This window comes from Sapajus apella, unplaced genomic scaffold (assembly GCF_009761245.1).
Source record: "Sapajus apella isolate SASKATOON/1434 unplaced genomic scaffold, GSC_monkey_1.0 scaffold10, whole genome shotgun sequence".
Taxonomy (NCBI): domain Eukaryota; kingdom Metazoa; phylum Chordata; class Mammalia; order Primates; family Cebidae; genus Sapajus; species Sapajus apella.
The window spans coordinates 41,321,161-41,347,217 of NW_022436950.1; the positions used below are offsets into that span (position 1 = coordinate 41,321,161).

General features: G+C 37.3%; 1 protein-coding gene across 3 annotated transcripts in view; it reads right to left on the reverse strand.

Moving 5' to 3' along the window:
• Positions 1 to 523: 523 nt before the first annotated feature.
• The window catches only part of PLCL1 (phospholipase C like 1 (inactive)), a 360,477-nt gene continuing 334,943 nt past the window's right edge, over positions 524 to 26,057 (reverse strand). For all 3 annotated transcript variants that reach the window (XM_032278762.1, XM_032278761.1, XM_032278760.1), the window contains one exon: positions 524 to 4,207. In XM_032278762.1, coding sequence (XP_032134653.1) covers positions 4,025 to 4,207 — 183 coding nt within the window. In that variant the 3' untranslated portion in view covers positions 524 to 4,024. The remainder of the gene's footprint in view (positions 4,208 to 26,057) is intronic.

Sequence of the window (26,057 nt, forward strand, 5' to 3'; positions counted from 1 at the left end):
CCGTTTGCCTATCTTCTTGGGAGAAAAGTCTGTTCCAATCCTTTGTCCAGTTTTAAAAAATTGGGTTGTCTTTTTATTATATTTTAATAGTTCTTTGTAAATTCTGGATGCCAGTCTCTTATCAGATTCATGACCTGCAAACCTACTCTGTGGGTTGTATTTCACTTTCTTGATAGTATCCTTTGGAGTACAGAAGTTTTTACTTTTAATGAGATTATTTAGAGCCAATTAACATATAAATATGCATCCAATCTCACTAGAGATAAAAGATAAAGAGAAATAATATTTTTGTAACAGAAAATTGGCAAAGATAAAAGTAAGAAAAAATAAATTTATTATTAGCAAAGATTTCAGCGCTCTCATAAACTCCTGGTGGGGTTTTAAACTGAACAAGTTTTCCAGAAACTATTTGGCAATGTATCTCAAAAGCCCTAACAAACAAAAACAAAATAAAACAAAAAACTCTATATCTTTTGACCCAGCAATTCCACTTCTAGAAATTTATCCCGAAGAAAAAGTTGAACAACTTTGCAAAAATGGATTTTATTACAGGAATGTTTATATAACAAGAAATTAGGAGAGTAAAGTCTAACAATAGGACATTGGTTAAATATATTATGGTAAGCCATATAATAAGATACTATGTAATTATTATGAATGATAATTAATTTTTTTACTTTTTAAACACATTGTTTCCCAGGCTAGTCTCAGCTCCTGGCTTCAAGCAATTCTCTCACTTTGGCTTCCCTATAAATGATAATTTGCATCAAGTTTCACCACCTATCACGTCCACAAGGTCCAGATGTAACATAAATGAGGGAAAAGACTCTCTAGAAAATTCGACAGCATATGCCCCTTTTGGAGAGGGCAGTTTCTATTAATTGATGCCAAGCAAGAAAGTATATGTGTGCTGGTTGTGAGGTGGGGAGTGGGAGGTGTCTTGTGTTGTCAGATTATCCAATACTTTAAAACAAGCAGGACATTGAATTTTATGTAACATTTTCTGAATTTGAAATGCTGTCTAATGGTTAAATATTTAAAAAAAATATCAGTGGCCAAATAAAACACAGCATTTTTGAACTAGATTCAGTTCAAAGGCTGGGAACTCTAATGTACATACACATTTATTGACATAGATATCCATAACATGTTAAAATTTTAAGCACCCTGCTACAAACAGTTTATATCTCAATTTTGTTAAAATAAAAGCATATTTACATATATGTATAGACTCTAAACAGTGTCTAAAGGGATATAAATCAAAATGTTAATAGTGAGTAATTTTGCTTTTCGATTGTATATAGTTCTCTATTTTTGTATTTTTATACTGACCATTAATATTTTATATTCAGAAAAAAATGATATGGCTCTTTGTATCTGTGGTTATAAAGGTAAGAGTTAATAGTCTGGTTTAAAATTTTGAGAATAAACTTAAAATCAAAATCACTAAATATATAATCTTGCACATGAAATCAGACAGACCTGAGTTCAAAATCCGTTATTACATTTATTACCTCAGTGGCCTTGGGCTTTCTCACCTTTAAAATGCCAGTGATAATACCTACCATCTCCAACTCAGATCCCATTGGTGATGTAAAAATGAATAGATAAAAATAGAATTAATATCTAAAACACTAGCTTCTTAGCATCACCAAATCTAAGTGGACAGAAGAGAGAAGGGGGCTTTTTCTACCACAGTTCAAGTCTAGAAAGGAGATAGATGCCCATCGTAGAATGTAACAATGTCATGGAGGCATAATACACAAAAAAATTTGTTTTTGCTATTCTGTCTGAAGGAATGTGCATCACAGGAGACTAGGAGAATTTTCCCTTGCCACTCCTCCACTTCCAGAATCCAAAGCTCCTCTCTGCTCCATATCTCACTCCCTATCTAGCAAGAACATCCAGTGGAATGAAGCAGAGTATGGCTGACGACCCACTGCCAGAAGTAGCATCAGATGAGGTGGAATCCATATTATGTTCTTGAGAATCGTTGGGTAGGTCCTAAGTATGAGTGGAGCTCTAGGACAAATAAACTAGGGAATCTACTTCAAAAGATTGGATTTGACTCTGGAGTAAAGAAATGTATATTGTTTGAGAGTTTGCCATCCTTTACTTTCTCTTCCCACCTATCTGTACATCCAGTAAAGACATGGATTTAGCAAATGAAATTCAAGTAGACGAAGAGGTACCCTAGTAAAATCAACGAATCAGCTGATATAAGGTGGGTTTTGTTTCTGCTTACAGAACCTTTTTCACCACGAAGGACTTAACACCTGCATTCCACTATTCCTCCTACCAGCAAGTTAGATATAATAGAGGGTAAAGAAATTTTTTCAGGCCATTGTAATACCACTGGAAACTTGCCTTAAATGATTTCAGGTACCTCCTCCTCAAGTGCCCAGTTTTAAACCCAGGGAATAATTTCATCATATCTGATCCAAGGAAATAGCAAACTCTTTCAGATATTTTAATATAATAACCCATTTTCATTAGCTTTGCTTTCTCAATTCACAATAAAAGAAAACAAAGTGTTTTTTTCACATCTTTACTCTTTCAGTAATGTGCAACATGAACGTAATAGTGTTAAGAAGTCAGAAATAACACAGAAGCTATAGGAGATGTTTATATTTGCAAAATTTCAACAATTATCTTCTCTAGGTTTCCCAAATTAGCATATTTGTTAATCAAATTAATTAAGAAGCTTTTCAAAATAAAAGCAATGTTTTAAATAAATATATTCTTTCATAACCATAGAACATTTAGTTCTGCTGGAGGTAACAAACATTACACTCAAGTACTTTATGAAGACATTAGGGTAAAAATTATCTAGATGCAATTATAAATGTACCCTAATTAGTCATTTGTTTTTGTATGTATGCTTTTCTGTGTGCATTAGGATTATATCATAGATGTTTTATAACTGGTTAGTTCTTAAATTATCACAAAGATGTTATCTGACCCACAGAATTTATATCAGCTCAATGTGATGATATGATATTGTTTGAACAATGTCTTTAAATTTAAATTTAGTACCCTAAATTACATCCAAAGCCAAGACCTCTAAGCTGCCTTACCTGTTACAGAAAATGAATGCTAGAGTCTCAGCTTGAAAGAATGAGACCTTCCTACAAATCTTGAAATTATACAACAATATTATTGTTACATCAAAATCCTAATTGCAACAGAGCTTTCAGTATGTTTCAGAGTACCACATAGGTAGGTATAAATTCACTTACGATCAGCTTTTCTAGTGAAATCATATGTTTAGTAAATGACTACAGAAAACTTTCTAAAAATTGATTTTATTTAATAAATATTTTTTAAAGTTTTCTAACTGAAGAAATGACTTTGCTAATCTTTCTAGAAATTCTGATCATCTGTTTAATCTTTCATTCACTTTTATTTCTACTGTGATTCTTAGGAATTTTTTAAATCTATATTTAATCTATCAAAACATCTATGCTTTGATAAATTTGATAAATTTACTTCCTTCAATAACAAGCTAAGCTAAGATATCTAAATTAAATGTCAAAGCCAGAGACGTAAAATTAAACACAGCGACAGGTTACGATAAGTGCTCTTTAGAATTTCGGATTAACAAAATAGTCCCAAAATGATCAAGGAATAACTCACTAAATGAATAATGCAACACAGAATAGATTTTAACAGAATTCCTCTCTGTCTCTTTTTCTGTCTCTATCACACACACACACACACACACACACACACACACACACACACACGCACTCTCTCTCTCTCTCTCTCTATCTCTCTCCATCTCTCTCTCTTTTCCAAAGGCATCCACACACAGGTGTTGACACGTCTCAGAATTTAAAACACTGCTACTAAAGGCTTTAACTTAGATAAATTACACTAAAATACTGACATTGTGAAAATACCTATGCCCAATACGACATAGAGGGTATCATTTTGTGAACTTCTAAAACATTTAAAGAAAGAAAACAAGAATGAGAAACCAGAGTCCTTTCAAGACGGGTGAACGTGTCGATAATGCCCAGACTCACAGCTTCCCATTCTCCTCGCTACTTTCCTTCTCCTCTATGGCTTCCAGGCTGCGCTTGCTCTTGGCCTCAGCACCGCTGCTGGGAGCTTTACTCAGTCCACAGGACAAGCACGCCAGCTGGATCTGCTTCATGTTTTCTATAGCTTCATTCTTGGCATTCTTCAACAGATCTCCTTGGCCCTACAGACAGAAAAAATAGATATCAAAGAAGACAGTTATGGACCAGGCATGTGCTAAGTAACATCACTCTATGCTGAATGAGGAAACAAACTTTTCCAGGGCTTAGCCCAAGGTTCTTTTCTAATATTATTAAGAGACTTTGCTTGTTAAGCCACGTACTTCAACCTGAGTCTGACTAACTGGGTATGCAGTTGCTGACAGTCCCTTGAGATTCCTGTTGCAAGGAACCCTCCTCTTTATGTGCAGAGTCTGAGACTCTGCACACTGCTGCCAATGCCTACCCCACCCAGACCTCACATTCCTAGTCTTGGGACAAACCAAGAAAAGAAGCCCTTCCTTAAAGAAGTTAAAATCTCCCCTTCTGTGTACAAGAGCTTACAAAGCAAAGTGTCTTCTGTAAAGTAAGTCACATACCTTTATGCTTGGTGAGCTGGTTTTTAATATACTGGGTTATCCTTGCAATCTGCCTGTTGTTAAATTATTAGTTATCCACATTACTTCTGCCTTTTCCATCATCCTAAAGAAGATTCCCACCTGGCAGATGGAGAAAAAGATTCTCCAGAGGCTCAGCATGTTAATCAAAACAAAAAGGAAATAAAGACAGAGGAGGAAGTAGCTTCTTCCCTCTCCTCTCCATTCTCACGACGGCGCCTGAAAGTGTGACCTTGAAAGTAAAGGACAATATGGAAAGATATGGGGTTATGACAATTGCTGGAGCATTGTTCTACAAAGCAGAGGCTCAGAGAAAGGATAATTCACCTATTTTATGGAAGGTCATTCTATCTTGTTAATTTCATAAATGCTTTCTCCTTAGGGCATATGAAGAAACTTGCATTTTAAAAAGCTTCAAATATTTTATTTCTCACAATGTAAACATACATTTGCCAATTCTGTTCTTTGTAAAAACTGCAAAATCCTTCTAATAGCAGCTTTTAACTATATGGGATGATGTTGGGCCTTGCCTAATGTTTGTGTTAAAGAAAGTTCCTCTCCAGTACATCAGTCATAGTATGGGATTTTGGAAGGAGAGTTGGAGGTGGATAGTTTTGACTTCTCATGAGGATAAATGAAATTGAGCTGGATAAGGTTAATTGACTGGCCCAAGGTCACAGCTGGTTAATAACTGAGCTGGGATTAAAGTTCAGGTATTTGGCCTCCTGGATCAGTGCTCTATTCCCCACACAATGTTTACAATCTAGTCTGAGACTAAAGACTAGAAATTAGAATCTAAAGACTCTGCCAGTGAAAGATGTATTTTCTAAAGAAAAAATATTCACTACACCAGCAGACTTTGGGGAGTCTGTTCTGAGCAGTATAGATATCATGAATGAGTCTGCTCAACAAACTTGCACATTATGCACATGTATCCCAGAACTTAAAGTAAAAAAAAATGAGTGAAGTCACATCCACTTTAAAAAGTGCAACTCTTCAGTTATAACAACAGACCAATGTATGGAGTGCTTCCTCAGTGTGGGCACTATTCGTGCTTTTATATATGTTCATTCAATCATTCATTACGACATCCCTATGAGATAGGTACTTTTGCGATTCTCAATTTACTGATGAAAAAACTGAGGCCCAGAGCAATCATTCTTCTTAAAATCATACAGCTGCTGAGTGGTAGAGTTGGAGCTTAAAGTCCAGCAGCTGGCTCAAGTCTGTGGTCTTAACCACCACCTGATAGGCATCTTTTAACGGCAAAGCAGGCGTTCAATGCAAGGCACCCTAAAGCCTCCTATTCATTGTTACCCATGGAATCAACACAGATAAAAAGAAAAGCACTGCCTGACACAATTTAGAGATAGCATCCAGAATCAGGAAGACAGGGCACAGCAAGAACACACTGGCAGGGACAAGGGTCGGAGCATCTTCCACCAATTTTTATCTGGGCCATTTTCTCTTTTGCAAAAATGATGAAAATATCCTTTGGCCTTTCTCACAGTTCTAAGACTATAGAAAATATATTGAAGAGCTCTTTATGATTTAAATGTTCATAAGTATAGGAATCATAATGCTATAAGGTGATTTGGAAAGTGGTTAACATTATCTGTGCTACTATATATAAGTATCTTGGTACTATATATATTTTATTAAAAATTTGACTAACATTTAAAATGCATCTACCATAGTCTGTTTTACAGAGATATGTATACCGTATATGCACCACTATTTTTACAAATAGAAAGATTCCCTTTAAAATAATCTATTAGCAATGAGATTATATCCTCCTTCATTTTCAGAGTATTACTTTTAAGTCTTCCCTTTTCATTTAGTTTTGAAAGTTTCATCAAGCATTTTAAAAGCATATCAGTAGCAAAAGTAGCAACCTTTCTCATTGCAAGAGAACAATGAAACATTCAAAAACATCATTTGATACTACTATTGCATAAAGTTCTTACATCCCCTTTCCCACAGCATGGCATGAAACATATTATAATAATCCAGAATGTCACCTCACTGGTTCTAAGAGATGGCATCCAAATGCCAGACTGTGTCATTTCTGGTAAATAGAAGTCAGTCTCTGTAGAAAACAATGGCCAATGGGAGAAAACAGTTTGTACCAGTGCTTAACTAACACAACTACATCATCTCCTGATAACCCTGGAGACAACACATACTGGCTGCACCATACAGGCAGAAAAAAAATAATTAAACAATTAACTAATAAAAGAAGCAAAAAATGAGAGGCTGTGTTGTGAAGCACGTACATGGAAACATTGATATAAACTTTTGCTTTCTCTTTTCTATGAAAGAGGAATAGCAGTCCTCTTTCTGCTCTGTGGTTCAAAGAATCACACCCTGAATCTCATCTCTTCTTTGGGTCTTCCTAGTCAAGGCACCAGAACCAGAAAAGACATTCTGGTGAAAGTTGTAAAGAGGGTGAATTTGATTGTCAACAACCACAACCCTGGCATTTCCCTTGGAGTGCTGACTCTTTTCCCATTTTATATGTGGCAATTTTCCCTAATCATCTAGCAACCTCTTTCTCTCTACTCTGTCAGAAACACCCCCAAACTTCTCTTAACCAGCCAGCTCAGACCAGATCTTCCTCTAAACATCTTTGTCCTGTGTATCATTTCCTCCAAAACTTATTAGGTACAGCGGGTGTCCCCAACCCTGGGGCCATGGACTGATACCAGTCCCCATGACCTGTGAGGAACCAGGCTGCACAGCAGGAGGTAAGCAGTGGGTGAGGGAGCATTACTGTCTGAGCTCCGCCTCCTGTTGGATCAGTGGCCATGTTAGATTCTCATAGGGGTGTGAACCCTGTCGAGAACTGTGCATGCAAGGGATCTAGGTTGTGTGTTCTTTATGAGAATCTAATGCCTGATGATCCAAGGCTGAACAGTTTCATCCTAAAATAATTCCCCGACACCCCCCATGATATTCAGATCAGTCAAGCCATTTAAAAATATTTGTCCGTAGTATATATTTAAAGAGTAATCTAACAAGTCATTCTTAGAGAGTGTTTTAATCTTACTTTTCCTAAACAGAGGTCTTAGGGGGAGAGGAGGGAAACCAGGAGAATTCATTTTATTTGGTGATATAGAAATTGAAACACCTCTTTAAGTCTAGGGTTGTTATGGCATGGAATGAAGAATTAACATACAAGTTGGGCACTGAACACTCAACTTGAAAAAAAAAAAATGTCAAGCTGCTGCCAGCATTTCTATACTAGTAATCTCATGGGGATTTGAAGTATCCTCTGGTTCTGGGGATCCTTCAGGGAAAAAAAATGAGAAGGATGCTTTAACCCAAAAGAAAGTAAGGGTAATAGAGAGCACCTCAGGTAGATTGATGCTGATGGGACAAGACTAACAGAAGTCCCAAGAGCAATGACCACCATTTAGGCTCCACAGCGGTTTGCCTTCTGAATGTAAGTCTCCATTGGCAGGTCCAACACATTTAGAAAGTAACATGGAATAATACAGAATCACAGAGATCATTATAGAAAATCTGAATATTAAAATGAGTAACAATTAGTAAATATTTTAAAACCAAATATTAAGCATTCCTTATCAAATCTTTCCAACTGCATTAAACTAGAAATCAGGAAATAACTTAGGCAATTTAGATTGCAAATTGGACTGCCGTACTCTGCCGTGGTTATACATCACCACAATTTTGATTGCTACTAATAAATTTACTACTGAGAAGAAATATTATCACAACACTAACAGTAGTTAACATTTATTGAACACTTAATATACTAAACATAAACCAATTTGCACACATCTCATTATATCCTAACCATAAAATAGATAATTCTAAATGTAAATTATCTTTTAGTTATATATCTTATAACTTATCAAAAGACATTTAGGATTTCTGTTATCCCCATTTTTTACCAAGAAATGCAGTCCTCCCCCTACCACCACTGAAAATGGTTTTGGCTACAATCTGGCAGAATTATTCACGAAAGACATCCCTGGATCCTTCAACTACTTTTCCCATGAATCACACTATCCCTTGTGATATTAGTACACAAAAGAGCAGGAGAATATCATAACTAGTGGTCTCATCACGTGTAAAGGAAATGCGTGGGTTGTTTCAGAACACACCACAAATATTTAAAGCAGCTAACTGGGACTCTGGGAATGAGAAAACCCTCACATGTACAAAACTACCCACATAAACAAATGCAGCTCTGTCTCCACATCAACTCGTGTGGGTATTTTTGAGCCCACATTCAGTAGCAGACTGGGTTCTCTGATATTCTTTCCATGGGAGAGTCCACACCCACAGTAGAATCACCTTTGGACAGTGCTGCAGTAGAAACTGGTCACAGACACCATAATGGGATGAGTAGTTCTTTATTTGGTCCATTGGTGGACCATAGTACAGAGGGCTGTGTACAACTGCCATCTTACTGATTCAAACACCATTCTTTGGGACGCTGTCATTTAAGAGGTTTAATTCTTTGCTCTGAAGAGGTAAAAACAACTGCTACAATAACCTCCATTTTCAAAATTAAAACAACAAATCAAAAATGTTTTGGTGTCATGTCAGATTTTTTTTTTTTTAATGTTACACGCTTGGTATGTTACTGCGTTTGGAATACTGGGAGAAACTATTCAAAGATGGCCTGGAATTCTCTCTAGAATGAAAGTCTAGCTGTATAGGGAATATAAACAAGATGTTAACAAGAGTTACAGGTACAAAGGTGTAGCCAGTAAGAAATTGCATATGAAAACTCTTAATTTTGCATGAAAATAGAAGTGTCCACTGCACTAGGTTATCAATGCTCACATTTATTTGCAACACCTCAACAACCAAATATTTCAACTGCATTCTACTTGCCATTATTATTGTTATTTTATATATACCTGAGGGACTGATTCAATAAAACGTATTTTCTTTATAAATTACCCAACCTCGGGTAGTTCTTTATACCAGTGTGACAATGGACTAATACATAGGGTTAACTCAGGCAGGACTTAACAGAAGTCTTGCAGGACACATGGCAATTTTTCATTACATTGTACCATCCTGCCCAGAGCATGACATCAAGTATTCCTGTCCGTTCCCTAAATGCCAGGAGAATCCTCCTAATCACCTCCACGATTTCCCAGAACACACCCTAGGGGGCAGCACTGCACTCATTGAGAATCACCGGGCTGGATTCGTGGATACACAAATGAGCACAGACATCATCCCTGCCCCTATAGAACCTAAGTCTAGTGTGGGATACAGGTATATATAAAATAACCACAAAAGTAAAGTTATCTCTAACCATAAGTTATGCTAAGTGCTTGAGGGAAAAGAATGTATTGCTGTGAGGACTAGGAGATTAGACAAGCCCTCCCACAGAAAGTAACAAGAGAGCAACAATGTGCAAGATGAGCAGGCATCTTCATTTTTTCCTGGCTTCTTACGATCAGTGAAACACAGTACAAGAAGTTTTTGATGCTTGCCTGGAGGAGAGGCAAGAATCCTCTTCCAGTCTTTCAGATACAGATATGCATGGTATGGAAGAGTGTTCTGGAAGGTTGCCACCTTTATGGACAGCATCAAATTGCCTAATACATTCCATTTTTCCTTATGTTTTTTTCTATTTAGGATTTATTTTGCTTCCTTGACATTTATACTGAAAGGAACACTGAAAATGGAAAACAATAAAGTGTCATTTAGTGACAGTATCATTGAGTTCTACAAAATAACGATTCTTAGTAATTATTTCAATTTTTTGAGCTGTTCAAAGGACTGCTTTTATAACTTTACAAGTGAATAAACGGACCCAAAAAAGCTTTTAAAAAATTTGCCCAGGTTCACACAAGAAATAAGTGTAAAGGAAATAACTAATAATGCCAGCTTCCCAGACCGAGTTGTTTTTCTTAATCACTATATTGTTTGGTTTTGTGTGTGTGTGTGTGTGTGTGTGTTTTAATTTAGGTATATTACATTATATGGTATACACATGTCATTATACATATCATCAAATACATATTAGAAATGCAGAAACGAAAAACTAGCTTAAGACCTCTTTGGTTTACAAAAGAATTCCTTGATAGAACTTCATGAAAATCCCAGACATAAATACTACCTTTGTGCTGATATTTTGATTTCTGACTTTTTTCTTCAGTATGGGTACAGGGTTTGGAAGCATTTAATAATTTTAGTCTGAGCCAAATTTTCAGAAAACCAAAATACAAAAGCAATGATAGAGGATTCATGAGTGGGAGAAGTGTTGGAAAAAAATGACTGGTTTTCACTTAAAAGGTATCATTATAAGCCCTGACAGATCAGATCCAAAAAGGTTACTAAAGAATCACACTCATGACAGGCACCAGCTAAACATTTTGAAGGATGCTATTAAGGTGAGTCCTCATCAATTAATCTCAGGGACCCTGTACTGATTTCTCCTTGCAGCACCCGTGAGCCCCCACAGCCTTCTGTATAAGATGGCAGCACACACAAGCTGAGGAATGGAACTCCAAGAGTGATGAAGGAATACATCTGAATTTAAGGATTCCTCATTTCTCACATAGAATAACAATCTAGACTCAAGACTTTGAATCGTAACCATATTGCCATTCTTATAAGTGAATTTACAGCATAAGCTCCATTCTTACTGTACCTGGGCTCAAATCCTGGCTCCAAGACTTATTAGCTTTTTGACCTTGGACAAGATCACTGGGTGCCTCAGTTTCCTCATCCATAGAATGGCTATAATAATTGCACTCACCTCATAGATATTTTTGTGTGAGATTAAGAGAAATAATACATCTAAATTCTTTAGAACAATGCCTGCCATACATGGCAAAGACTAATTATCATTAGCAATTATTTTTCTATTTTATAAACAGAAATAACAATGTTATAGATATGTCCACTGTCCTTTGCCTTATAAAAATGTGAGGAAACAAAAACATCTTGAAACTTAAAAAGACAAGCTGACGTCTTTTTCCGGCTGGAACCATAGAGGGTGTAGAAGAGAAGAAGAAATAGATTCCTGCTGTGCCAGAAGCCCTTAAGAAAAAGTGAAGGAATTTCACAGAGCTGAGATCAAGCACCTGAAAAAGACGTTTGCCCAAAAGATGCTTCAAAATGCAAGGAGGAAGCTTATCTATGAAAAGGCGAAGGGCTGTCACAAGGAATATAGGCAGATCTACAGAACTGAAATTCGAATGGCGAGGATGGCAAGGAAAGCTGGCAACTTCTATGTACCTGCAGAACCCAAATTGGCATTTGTCATCAGGATCGGAGGTATCAATGGTGTGAGCCCAAAGGTCCGAAAGGTGTTGCAGCTTCTTTGCCTTCTTCAAATCTTCAATGAAACCTTTGTGAAGCTCAACAAGTTAACATGCTGAAAATTGTAGAGCCATATATTGCATGGGGGTACCCAAATCTGAAGTCAGTAAATGAACTAATCTACAAGCATGGTTATAGCAAAATCCATAAGAAGCAAACTGCTTTGACAGATAATGCTTTGATTACTTGATCTCTTGGTAAATCTCTGCCTGGAAGATCTGATTCATGAGATCTATACTGTTGGGAAACGCTTTAAAGAAGGAAATAACTTTCTGTGGCCCTTCAAATTATCTTCTCCATGAGGCAGAATAAAGAAAAAGACCACCTATTTCATAGAAGGCAGAGATGCTGGCAACAAGGAGGACCAGATCAACAGGCTTATTAGAAGAATAAACTAAGATATCTACCATGATTGTTTTCTGTGCTGGTTGGTTAATAAACATTACCTGCTCTCAAATTGAAAAAAAAAAAAAAAAAAAAAGACAAGTTGACAAAGTGGAGAGAATAAACTGTGACAGAATACAAGCCAGGATTGCATTACTCATTAGTCCAATAAGAGATCCCATAATGTTTAAAATAAAAACGACAATTGCATTAATGTGGCAACTTTCCTTGAGGAATCCCAAAAGGCATCATCCTCCCTCTCAAAAGCTTATTTTCTTATTCATAATTTAGAGGCTACAACATTGTTTAGTGTCAAACATCAAAGCATTGCTCGCTATTGGAATAAAAAAATGTAAAACAGCTGTTTCATTTAAGCCAGCAGAGAAAGTAAAAATGAACTGAAATCATTTGTCACCAAAAGAAATTAATGCCAAACATTATCTTTTGTGACAGACCTGTTTTATTTCTGAAGATACCATAAGATAGATTCCTACGGGGGTGCTCTGTTTAAGAAGCCATCTGTCTGCTTTGGGCAAATGACTGCAAGCCTAATCCACTTACAGAAAATGTCAACAAAATTGCTTCAACACTAGTGAGCTGAATAATGGAAAACCCCAAGCTAAACTTTAAAAATATAATTCAACTGCAGGAAGCCTTATGAATTTAGGTTTGTGTGATGATACTGGTATCCTGAGAATTCTCTTGCAGTCATTTTGACAAAAGAACAATTCAATAAAATAATAGCAGTCACTGCTTGTCGGTTCCCCTGCTCTCTGCTCTTTCCTTCCCATTATTGCAATCATCTCCCTCTACGTCAACAGAACTAATAGGATAGGACAGAAGATTAATGTCAATCTTTAGCAAGGTGATGAAGGTAATTCATTGCATTTCAAATGAAATTTAGTAATAGATTGTCATTAGCACAATAAACAAACACTGTTTAAAAGTTCCAGTATCTCAGATTAATTTTCCATGTATAATAAATGACCCTGAAATCTGAATTCATACTACCTCCATGAGTGCCATAAGCAAAATACAAAAGGAGCTTCTATAGAAATTTCTACCTGGCCAACTCATGCTATTCTCATTTCAAAAAAGATCATTTATAACAGCTTGAAACACAGAGAATGGTCCAAATCCCAGAGCAAAGGCTACTGAGATAGTTATGAATATTAGTAGAATATTTTTTAAATACATTCTGGTATTTGCTTGGTAAGGTTTTACACTAAAAAGTTACTGGTCAATTGTTGCTCAAATTATTGATTACTTGATCTGTCCAAAAAGTAATTCTGCAAAGATGCCGGAACAAAAGTGCAGATATAGTAACAACAGTGTACCATAGAGTGAACTGATCACAAAAATGGCTTCAGCTTCTTCACCACCTCCACAGTGCTGGATTCAGCAAATAAGTGGCTTTTCATGACATCTGGTCCCTTGTTACACAACTCCAGGAGCACAATGCACCCTGCCTTCTACGTGCATGGCAATCTCTACAGCCCAATGACAGTTGTATTACATCTGGTCTAGATATGTCCTTTTACCAAGGACATTCATTCTTTATTCTCGCAAAATCCTAATGCTTTTAAAGAGGCTGAAATTTTCCTCTTTAATGGTGAATCATGGCATGTGTATGGCTGGCCCATCCAGTGGCCTTGTAGGCACCCATCTAGGCTGGCATGAGTTTCAGGTTCAGTGTTAAGTGAAGTGGCCAAATAGTTATTAGCAAGATATTTCTAAAGGGGCAATTTCTTCCACGCTCCACCCAATGACTCAGTTTTTAATGAATGAGACAAGACAGCTATCAACTAAAACAGGCTACTTCTTAATAGCTAAATCAAGGATATGGCCAACTTAGCTTCCTCCACAATGATTGGTTTGGAGATTTGGTCACTCATGAGATATTCACTCTCAGTGCCCCAAATCCAGCAAAGCATTCATTTAAACACCAGATCAATATTACTGCCAGGAAAGTCAAGACCTATTTTCCCTAATGTGAGACTGGCTCCAATTTCAGATTTAAGACTCAAGCCATCTATACCAACAGATCAATAGTTACACTTTTTCCTCCAACTTTTTATATTATATAAAGATTTTTCAACCCCACACAAAAGTTGAATGAGTAGCATCCATATTTCCCAATTTTTCAGATTGCGTTGTGTTGGCTTGATCAATTTATCTATCCCCATCTAGCTAACAATGTATACTTCACCTTAAATATCTCAGTGTGCAAATTATGAAAATGAGGACATTCTACATAACTGCAATACTATTATTACCACCAAAGAAATTAACTTTCATTCAACAATTACATCTGATATATAGTAAATTAAATTTGTCCAGTTGTCTCAAAACATCTTTTTATTACTTTTTTTTTAAAATCTAGAAGCCAATCACACATTACTAGAACCTTTGAAAATAGCAACTCAGTTACATGAAGTTAGAGTAAACGCATGAGTGATGGAGGGTGTATTGGGAAACGGAACAGCAAATTCACAGCAGTAAATACCACTCACTCAGAAGACAAACATTTCCACAGCTTCACTCCTGTCGACTTTATGGAATACGCACCATTAAATCATCACATACACTGTCAAAACATTTCTTCTAAATGTCAAATACCATCATTCTTACATTCTTATTTTTAAATCAACTTTATAAGTACATATGCCTGGAAAAAATTCACCATGCATTCACCAAACCCATTCAATTTTTTGGGTGTCATGATAAAGCCTCCCTAGCCCTTCTTCCTATCCAAATTTCTTCCCAGAATATCTTAATGTGAAAATCAAACTATCAACATCTAGTGGGAGAGGACATTCATATTCGATTCCTTAATATGTCAGTAGCTGTATTTCTTAGAACTTTGAATATGTGGACCAAAAAAAACCCCACATTTTTAAAGAAACTTTAAATTATCACCATGTAGAAATCCAGTTTATTTGACAGGCCTTATGCAATGCTGTCCACATCCACAGACCTTTGCTAAAGAAAACAGCCCCAGGCTGACCTTGAGTTGGAATGGCCTAGCTCTGAACTGTAAGAACCAACCTCCCCAGCCAAAACTGGTTGGACCACAGATTCACACATGGCCCAAGTGTGGCCAATCAGTAGCTGACCAGTGACCTATGAGATGTCCTGACACCAGGCAGCAATGACAGTAATTAGACAAACCAATTGGATTAACTCTTTCCGAGATTGGAACTGAAAAATTCAGAGTCTTAGTCATTTGTGAACAAAAAGAAGTGCTAGAAAATACAGAGGAAAGAAAGAACAGCAGAGCTGAGCCCCTACAAGGCCACAGCACTAGACTGAAAAGCTACAATTCTTGCTCTCAAGGCCAGGAATGGGAAAATGGAAAAAATAAAAAAGATAATGCAGTCCTCTAAAGCCTGCTTCAATTGTGAAGGATCTTCTAGCCTGAGATTCCATGAGGCTGCTCGTCTGTGGCTCCTCCTCTTCCCAGGAGATGTGGTCCCTGCATTGTCACATGTGGTCTCACTTCAAGACATCTGAATTAATCCTGCTTTATTTTAAATGAGAAATGACAGGACTGCTACAATTTTAATCACATCATTTGATTGCTTGATAACCAAGGCAAAATAGAGTTTAAACCATGTCCAGGCTAAGGCATTCAAGCTTCTTGTAAAGAAAACCAGCATCAGTCAAAAGGATACAAAGAATAGGGGTTATGGCTGATGTGTGCAGTGGGAAAAATGATTAATAAGTTATGAATTGACTTTGTGACCTTGGAAATGTCCCTAATTCCTGTGGGCAGCAGTCTCCTTTTCTACAAAACATGGGGATTTGATGAGATGTTCTTTGATTTGATCTTACAGGCTAAAAATCTATTGTTTATTAATTAGGGCTCAGGTTAAAATTGATGTTAAAATTCATCATCTAATTATTTAAAATAATAGAGACTGTCTAGTGAGAGATTAAAAAAAAGCAATTAAAGTCCTATAATAGTGGAATAACAGGATTCCTTGGGAATACATGCAGGGATACCCAACTCTGTTGAAGATGGGGGGCAGGAGAAGGCATCCGTGAAGGCTTCCTGAGGACTCTGTAGTGAGTGATCAGCCATGTAGAATGTTCCCAACCAGTCAACAAAGGTAAAAACTGAAAAATGTGTCCATGAGATGTTGTGACAAGGAGGTTACTGGTGACCTTGGTGAGAATGATTTAATGGAGTGTCAGGGGAAGAAGAAAGATTAAGGTTGGCTAAGAAGTGAGCAGGAGGTAAGGAAGTGGATTTGGCAAGTGTCAACAATCCTGTTAAGAAGTTTGACTATGTAGGCAAGGAGAAAGAGGAAGGAGATGAGCTAGAAGAGGGCTGAAAGTCCTTTAGAAAAGCCCACACACACACACACACACACACACACACACACACACACACACACGTGTAAAATATTAAAGAGGTTTATTTTGGGCCAATTGTGAGGACCATGACCTGTGACACAGCCTCAGGAGGTCCTGAGAACATGGCCAAGGAGGTTGAGTTACTTGATATTTTACATTTTAGAGAGATATAAGACATCAGTCAATACATGTGAGGTGTCCATTGGTTTGGTAGGGAAAGGCAAAACTGGAGACTTACAAGCTATAGGTGGATTCAGAGATTTTCTGATTGGCAATTGGTTGAAGGAGTTAAGTTATTATCTGAAAACCCAGAATCAATAGAAAGGAGTGTCTGGGCTAAGATAAGTGGTGTTGGAGACCAAGGTTTATATTATGTAGATGAAGTCTTTTAGGTGGCTATCCTTAGAGGCAATAGACAGCAAATGCTTCCTATTCAGATCTTTAAAAGGTACTAAGACTCACAGCTAACCTCTTGAGGATCAGAAAAAGACCTAGAAAAGGAAGAGAACTCTCTACAGAATGTAAATTTCCCCCAAAAGAGACAGTTTTGCAGGGCCATTTAAAAATATGTCAAAGAAATACATTTTGGGGTAAAATATTTGATTTCTTTCAGGGCCTGCTATCTGTCATGTGATGCTATACTGGAGTCAGATTGAAATTTGGTATCTTATTGCTACAAAGAGTCTGCTTTGTCTGTCTTAAGATCTCTGTTTTAATTTTATGGCCCATCTTATCCTGTAATGCCCACCCAGGAACTGACTAAGCGCAAGAAGACAGTAACGCCCCATAATTTCATCTTCGGCCCAACAAATCAGCACTCCCTGACTCGCTGCCCCTCCCCTCCCACAAACTGTCTTTAAAAGCTCTAATCCTGGGGAGACTGATTTGAGTAACAGTAAAACTTCTGACTCCCGCACAGCTGGCTCTGTGCAAATTACCCTTTCTCTATTGCAATTCCCCTGTCTTGATAAATCACCTCTGTTTAGGTCCTGTGAAAAGTGAACCCATTAGGCAGTTACACCATCAGTTTCCCATCATGACCTGAACTAGGTTTTTGGATCTTTTTGGAATCCCCTTCCCCCCGGAGGAGAGGTCCAGTCAGTTGGTTAAGGGGCTTAGAATTTTATTTTTGGTTTACAATATAAATGCAGTTAGGCTGAACTATGAGTGAAACGAAAAAGACAAAATATGAAATGGATTAACTAAAAGCCTCTACTTCTAAGATTGATCATTATTCAAATTTGATATTCATAGCATCCTAATTTTTTTTCTCCTTATTTTAGAGACCTTTATTAGTGTGAAGTGAAAAATTTACTCAGGAAAATACAAAGTACATAAATTTAAATATGTAAGCAAATCTACCTAAACTTAAAAGTAAAAAAGCAGGGATGACTACCTCCAGGAAAATGAAGATTCTTTGCACTGTCCAGCAGGTGGCTCCCCTGCTTTGGCCTTAGGTAGGGAGTGCCTGCTGTCCACAAAAAGCTTGTGCTCCAGTGATCAGAAATGGTTTATTCCTCTCCTTCCATGTAGATTTGCACTTCAGTCATTCTAAGTATATAAAAGTGACTCAAATAGATTTTAAACTTACAATGTCATAAAAAAACATTGGCGTATCCCCAACCTGTGTATTTAGGCATTTAAATTAGAAGTGAACACTGTGTACACAAATTTTCAGATGGACACTATCTTTCTCAGCAAAACCTGAAACTGTCATGCCTCTTCAAAGGGAAAAAGTATATCTAGCTATTTGCTCTCACAATTTGGTGAAAGGAGAAAAAAATGGTAACATAAAAATATGTCCAATATTTCATATAATAAAAAATAGGTTTAAATAGCCATATCTCTTATAAGTATATATTTATACTTGCTGTTTGGAAAATCTTAATATATACAACTTAATCTAATATGATATAAAGCTCTCAGGTTTAAATAATTTGTTGGTATTATAAGACAAAGTTCTTTTCTCTACTTGGTAGGGGTCATTAGCATGATTTAGCATGTGGAAAATGTTACCATTATGCATTTATGATTATTCACGGTACAGAGGGTATGTGGATGGAAAGGCGACTGAAAAGGTTCACCCCATAGACACCTCCTTTTGCAGCTCTCCCATTCTGCTGTGCTACAAACTGCCTACTGACATTGGAAATAACAAGGGAGACAGAAGGGCAAAGTTCAGGTTTTCAACTGTCAGTGTACAAAGGAACTAAGAATACACAGCACACACACACACACACACACACACACACACACACACACACACACACTCATTCACTGTACCAGCTAAAACCAGCATCCCTCACCTACCAATCTGCTCAGGAAACGGCTCTACCTCGTTGTTGTTGCTGTTGCTGTCACTCTATCACACAGGCTGGAGTGCAAAGGTGCAATCATGGCTCACTGCAGCCTCACCCTCCCAAGGCTCAAGCGATTCTCCCTTCAACCTCCAAGAAGCTGGGGCTATAGGCACGTGCCACCAAACCCAGCTAATTTTTGTATTTTTTTGTAGAGACAGAGTCTCACCAGGTTGCCCAGGCTGGAGTTGAGCTCCTGAGCTCAAGGCATCTGCCTACTTGAACTTCCCAGAGTGCTGGGATTACAGGAATGAGCCACTGCACTTGGTTTGGCTCTATCATTTTTTAACTTGCTAATGGTATGAAATAAATGTGAGCAACTAGATTTGGAATCCTCATGGCTATTATCTCAGAGCTAAGGTAGGGATGGTTCCCTCCACATAGCCCCTCGGTGGTCCCCACAGCCCAGGCAGCAAATCATGTGAGTTCTCACTGTTTCTATCTTACCTCATTTTCTGCAAAACCTAAAGACAAAAAAAAAAAAAAAAAACTGAAAAGATTAGCCACTGAGCAAAATCACCTCAGAAGGAGACATGGGCTTTTTTTTATAAAGCAGGCACAGATCTATCATCATAAATGCAATTCTTGTTCAAAAAGATGTCAAGACTGAGTCTTCTAGATTGTAGAGGAGTTGGAGGGTAAGCACAGAAGAGAAACAGTGTATGCAGAGACATAGAGGCAAGAATACACATGGGATATTTGGAGAATTGCAGAGGGATAGCCATGGTGGGAACAGAGTGGCTAAGTGGAAAATAATCAAAGAAATCTGAAATCTGTTGTAAGAAAACGTCCCATTTAACATGAGGGAGTAACCCCACTAGAAACAAAGAATTACATGCACTTAGACAGGATTTTAAAACTTTGTTATCCTAGAGATTTGAGAAGCTATATTCCACGAAAGAAAATATATGTTGACTAATATTTGAATACTTTATATGTCTGTTGGGTTGCTAAAGCAAAAAATTTATACATATCTGTTCAGAACAAATACTGAAGCATTCAGCTCAGTCTATTAGCAGAATCCCATGGCCCTTTCTTCCTTACTCTTTAATTTTCCGTATTTATTTGTTCAAACAGCCAGGCTGACACCTGCCAGAGGATGCTTCAGTACTAGAGAGAAATCAATGGATGCTGGCAGCCGTCTCAGCTTCCTTCAAAGAGTGACCTTTAGGTGTGGCAGCCAAAGATATCTCCCACCATGACGTATTATTTTTTTATGATTCTCAGATTCAGGTTGCATGTTTTTTTTTTTTTTCTTTTTTTTTTTTTTTTTGAGACGGAGTTTCGCTCTTGTTACCCAGGCTGGAGTGCAATGGCGCGATCTCGGCTCACCGCAACCTCCGCCTCCTGGGTTCAGGCAATTCTCCTGCCTCAGCCTCCTGAGTAGCTGGGATTACAGGCACGCACCACCATGCCCAGCTGATTTTTTGTATTTTTAGTAGAGACGGGGTTTCACCATGTTGACCAGGATGGTCTCGATCTCTTGACCTCGTGATCCACCCGCCTCGGCCTCCCAAAGTGCTGGGATTACAGGCTTGAGCCACCGCGCCCGGCCCGGGTTGCATGTTTTAATAACGTCATCTACTAATGTCAACTTCAAGGGTATTAAACCAACACGGCCAATTTCCTTATTCACTACCCACATATTCTTTTCTTTTTTCTCTTGTACTTGAAAAAAAAATGGGGATTGGTGGTACTGAAGCTGAGTTTAATTCTTTCAGCTGTGAAAAGCCCAAACATTGCTATACTATTTTAAAGTAACAGCTTCCAACACTCCTCATATCTGTAAACCACAGGTTGTTTATTTTATGTAGTCAGATATTTAAAATAAAAGGAAAAAATATAAAAATCCCCTAGTTCCTATGGACAAATTGCTTATATACACAAACATGAGCATTCCCAAAATGCAAAACCCTAATACTTATAAGACTAAGAGAAAAGGAAATCCGTCCTTGGTTTAAAACCAAGCCCATTCTTCATTTTGAAGGCCAGACTAAGATGAGATTTATACTATGGTCTGCAGCCAAAAGTGGACTATTTTGGGATATATATATATATATATAACTTCTGTTCTCTAAGGAATTAAGTTAAGGGCTCTCTTTCTTGACTTCACAGCTCTGGCACAACTCTAGAGCCCAGACAGAGTTCTTTGGTAAAACCTGCAGTGATGGCAGAAACATTCTGTATCTCTGTGGTCCATTATGGTAGTCACTAGCCACATGTGGCTACTGAGCACTTGAAATGTGACGAATGTCCCTGAAGAATGGAATATCTAATTTTATTTCATTGTAATTATTTTATATTACTTAAAATAGCACACCTATGGCTAGTGCTTTCTATATGGGACAGCACAGGCTAAAAGGTGCCAAACTTCAGCAAGAAAATGAATTAAATAAAATTATTTTTCATTCTCTCTAGCCTTTTTCCAGAGGCATTACTTGCCACAATTACAATTAAATAACTAATTATGGCTTGTACTTTGTACTGTCTGTATCTCCCTTAAGAACATAAACTCTGAATGCAGTAGCTCCTTCTATCATGTTCATAGAGGCACTCCAGGAGTTAGCATAAGGCCCAGTCAAAGCAAGGCTCCAAAGTGTGTGTTGAATGAAAAAATAAATTGGATGCCACTGAATACCTACTCTTCTCAGCCTAGAATTTCCAGGGACCATGACTACTTATCACACAAAAACCTCATTTTCCAACTTCTTAATTCTGGCAAGGAATAGTTAATTTACCCAAAAATTAGCCCATTCTTTTATAACTAGTACATTGCCCCCAACCTTTTATGCAGGCCCATTTTAACAAAAATCTTCTGGAGAAAACTATCAAAAGACTGACCATCATGCTAATTACTAATTTCAAGGTCAGAGGGAATTATTATTATAATTATTTTAATTACATTATATTATGACAGGTATATCTGGGGGAGGCAGAAGCCAGTGGAGTAACAATGTGCATATTTGTTGAGAGATAAGCTAGTGAAATCCTAATCACACTAGTTAAGGAGACTGTCCTATCTGCCCGCATAAAGAACGAGTCATGTGGCCATGGGCACCCCACTTTACATAAAAATGCATTCTAATTAAATTACATCTTTCTGCCAAAGATCGGGAGAAACTGTGGAGTTTTAAGTTTGTTTCCTCATGAGTTTTGCACTAGGAGACTCAAGCTTTAGCTTTCACTCTTTCTCCTCCTGGGTCCCTGTATTAGTCTGCTAGGGCTGCCGTGACAAAGCACCATAGACTGGGTGGCTTAAGCCAGGGTCCCCAACTTTTTTGGCACCAAGGACTGGTGTCATGGAATTCAATTTTTCCATGGACTGGGGGGCTGGAGAGGGGTGCATGGTTTCAGGATGAAACTATTCCGCCTCAGATCATCAGGCATTAGCTAGATTCTCATGAGTATGCAACCTAGATTCCTCAGGTGCACAGCTCACAATTGGGTTCCCATTCCTGTGAGAATCTAATGCTGCTGCTGATCTGACAGGAGGCAGGGTTCAGGCAGTAATGCTGCTGTGCAGCCTGGTTCCTAACAGGTCATGGAGTGAGGGTTACAGAACCCTAGCTTAAGCAACAGAAATTTATTTCTGACAATTCTAAAAGCTAAAAGTCCCATATCAAAGTGTTGACAGGGTTGGTTTCTTCTGAGACCCCACTTCTTGGCTTACAGAGATGGCTGTCTTTTCCCTATATCTTCACATGGTCTTCTTTCTGTACCTGTCTAAGTCTAAATTTCCTCTTCTTCTAAGGACACCATCATATTGGATTATCCTCCCCGCCACCAATTACCTCATTTTAATTTAGTTACCTCTTTAAAGGTCCTATCTTAGAATACAACCACATTCTGTGGTACTGGGGGTTTAAGATTTCAACATACAAATTTGTAGAGGGGACTCCATCAAGTCCATAACAGTTAATCCCTCCCAATGTTCCAATGTCTGTTGCAAGTCGACTTGTTATCTACAGTCAACCACACTAGAAACCTCTGTATTTAAAATTGGGGGATAGTTTGCCCATTGTAACATGAATAACAAGGCTTCCCCTGCCCATCTGAAGATCAGCATCTATCTCTCTGCATTTATATATTTATAAGTTTAGGAGTTTAATTGTTATTATGAAGTGTGGATTTACCATTGTTATTGAGCTTTTTCATTCACTGTATATGAAACAGCTGTGTACCAGGTGGGGCAGGCTTGTCAGACAGTGGACAAGGACTCTGGGTCCACACTGCCTGGGTTTCAATCATGGCACTGCCACTCATTAGCTATTACCTAACCTTTCTGTCCCTTGGTTTTCTCCTGTATAAAATGGACATCATAATAGCACGTACGTGGTTGTTATTATAATTTAATGATTTAATAGGTACAAAACACTTAGAACACTCTCTAGAGAGAATACATATTTTATACCTATGTGATTATTTGTTGTTGTTACAGTGTATTTTACATTTTAAAAATATATTTTAAAACTGGAACAGATTCATCAGTTCCAATCAGTCATATGCTTGATTCCAGCTTTATGGTGAATATTCTGATCTTCTCTAAAGTGTCCCATTTCTTTCTGGTACACCCAATTTGTTTTATAATAATTCTCTCATTTATTGAATAGAAATAATGATGATCTCAAGATGAGAGGCTTATTCCAAAAGTACAACTGAGACCAAAGGGTTTGCCAGTTTGTAACATAAGTGAATACTGGAAAGGGGAGCATTTTCTAAAAGCATTTTTATATGTTTATGGCACTAGATATCTGATGAGTTCTTGGTAAATATTTAAAGATTGACAGTGATGAAGACTGTGATGATTCACAAAGGAAGGAAGACACTCAAAGATAAAAGTAACCCAGGTTTTAAGAAAAGATCATATACAAAATCTAAAGTTCACTCACTTTGATTGTTAATAACTGAACCATGCTGGAAAAAGACAATAAACCTAAAGAGAATTAAAGTGTCTTTTTTTAATCCTCTTATGAGTAACCAAAGGCAATAGTGGCCAACATCTTCTTGCACTGGGATAACTGTTAATATTTTTTGTAGATTTAAATTTATATAATTCATCAATCATGTCTTGAGCACATTTTGTATGCTTCTTCTACAGTAACAACAAAAAAATTAAACACAGGCACTAGAATTATAAAATGTAGAATAGGACCACAAAAAAATTTTTATAATGTATACTCAGGATATCTGTGTACGTATGTGCACAGATGCCTATATACAGGAAAAATTGAGGAAAATGGCTAAAAAGAGCTGAAGCACTGATCTAGAAACCTGTTCAATTCTATCAAATAACCCTGAGAACAGTCACCAGTTGCCTGACAGTGAAAAGATGGCCACCAGAAGGAAGAGAAAATTAAAGGTGGGCACTGGTCCTATTGAGAGAAAAAGCCAAAAGCAAATTACCAGTCCAGTGCATATGGGAGCCTGCCTGTATTCTGAAAAGATGGAGTGCTCTGGTAGGAAAAGATGAAACTGAATAAAAGAGTAGGCCAGGGACTTTAAATTATACAACAGAGCTGTAATAACCAAAACCGTACAGTGCTGGCATAGAAACAGACACATCGACAAATGGAACAGAATAGAGAACCTAGAAACAAATCCACACATCTACAGTAAACTCATTTTTGACAAAAGTGCCATGAACATACAGTGGGGAAGAGTCACTCCTCAATAACAGTGCTGGGAAAACTGGATATCCATATGCAAAAGAATGAAACTAGACCCCTATCTCTCATCAAATCAAAATGAATTAACGACTTAAATTTAAGACCTCAAACTATGAAACTACTACAAGAAAACATTGAGAAAATCCTCCAAAACATTTGTCTGGACAAATGTGTCTTGAGCAGTACCCAACAAGCATAGGCAACCAAAGCAAAACTGACAAATGAATTCACATCAAGTTAAAAAGCTTCTACATAGCAAAGGCAACAACCCACAAAGTGAAGAGGCAACCCACATAATGGAAGAAAATATTTGCAAACTACCTATCTGACAAGAGATTAATAATCAGAACACATAAGAAACTCAAACAACTTTAGAGGAAAAACTCTAATAACCTTATTAAAAACTGGGCAAAAGATCTGAATAGACATTTCTCAAAAGAAGACAAACGGCAAAAAGCATATGAAAAGGTAACAACACTGATCATCAGAGAAATGCAAATCAAAACTACAATGACATATCATATTACCCCAGTTAAAATGATTTATATTCAAAAGACAGGTAGTAAAAAATGCTGGCAAAGATATGGAGAAAAGGGAACCCTCATACACTGTTGGTGGGAATGTAAATTAGTACAGCCACTATGGAGAACAATTTGGAGCTTCCTCAAAAAACTAAAAATAGAGCTACCATACAATCCAGCAATCTCACTTGTGGGTGTATATTAAAAAGAAAGGAAATGAGTATATCAAAGAGTTACCTTCACTCTCAGGTTTATTGCAGCAGCACTATTCACAATAGCCAAGATTTGGAAGCAACCTAAGTGTCCATCAGCACATGAATGGATAAAGAAAATGTGGTACATATATACAATGGAATACTATTCAGCCATAAAAAAAGATTGAGATCCTGTCATTTGCAAATCATGGATGGAACTAGAGGTCATTATGTTAAGTTAAATAAGCTAGGCACAGAAAAACAAACTTCACATGTTCAAACTCATTTGTGGGAGCTAAAAATGGAAAGAATTGAACTCATGGACATAGAGAATAGAAGAAGGATGGTTACTAGAGGCTGGGAAGAATAGTGGGGTTGAGGGGAGATGAGGATGGTTAATGGGTACAAAAAAAGTTAGAATGAATAAGACTAAGTATTTGATAGTAGAACATAGTGACCATGGTCAGTAATAATTGTATATTTTTTAATAACTAAAAGAGTATAATTGGTTTATTTGAAACACAAAGGATAAATCCTTGAGGGGATGCATACCTAATTTTCTGTGATGTGATTATTATGCATTGTATGCCTGTACCAAAACATCTTATGTAATGCAC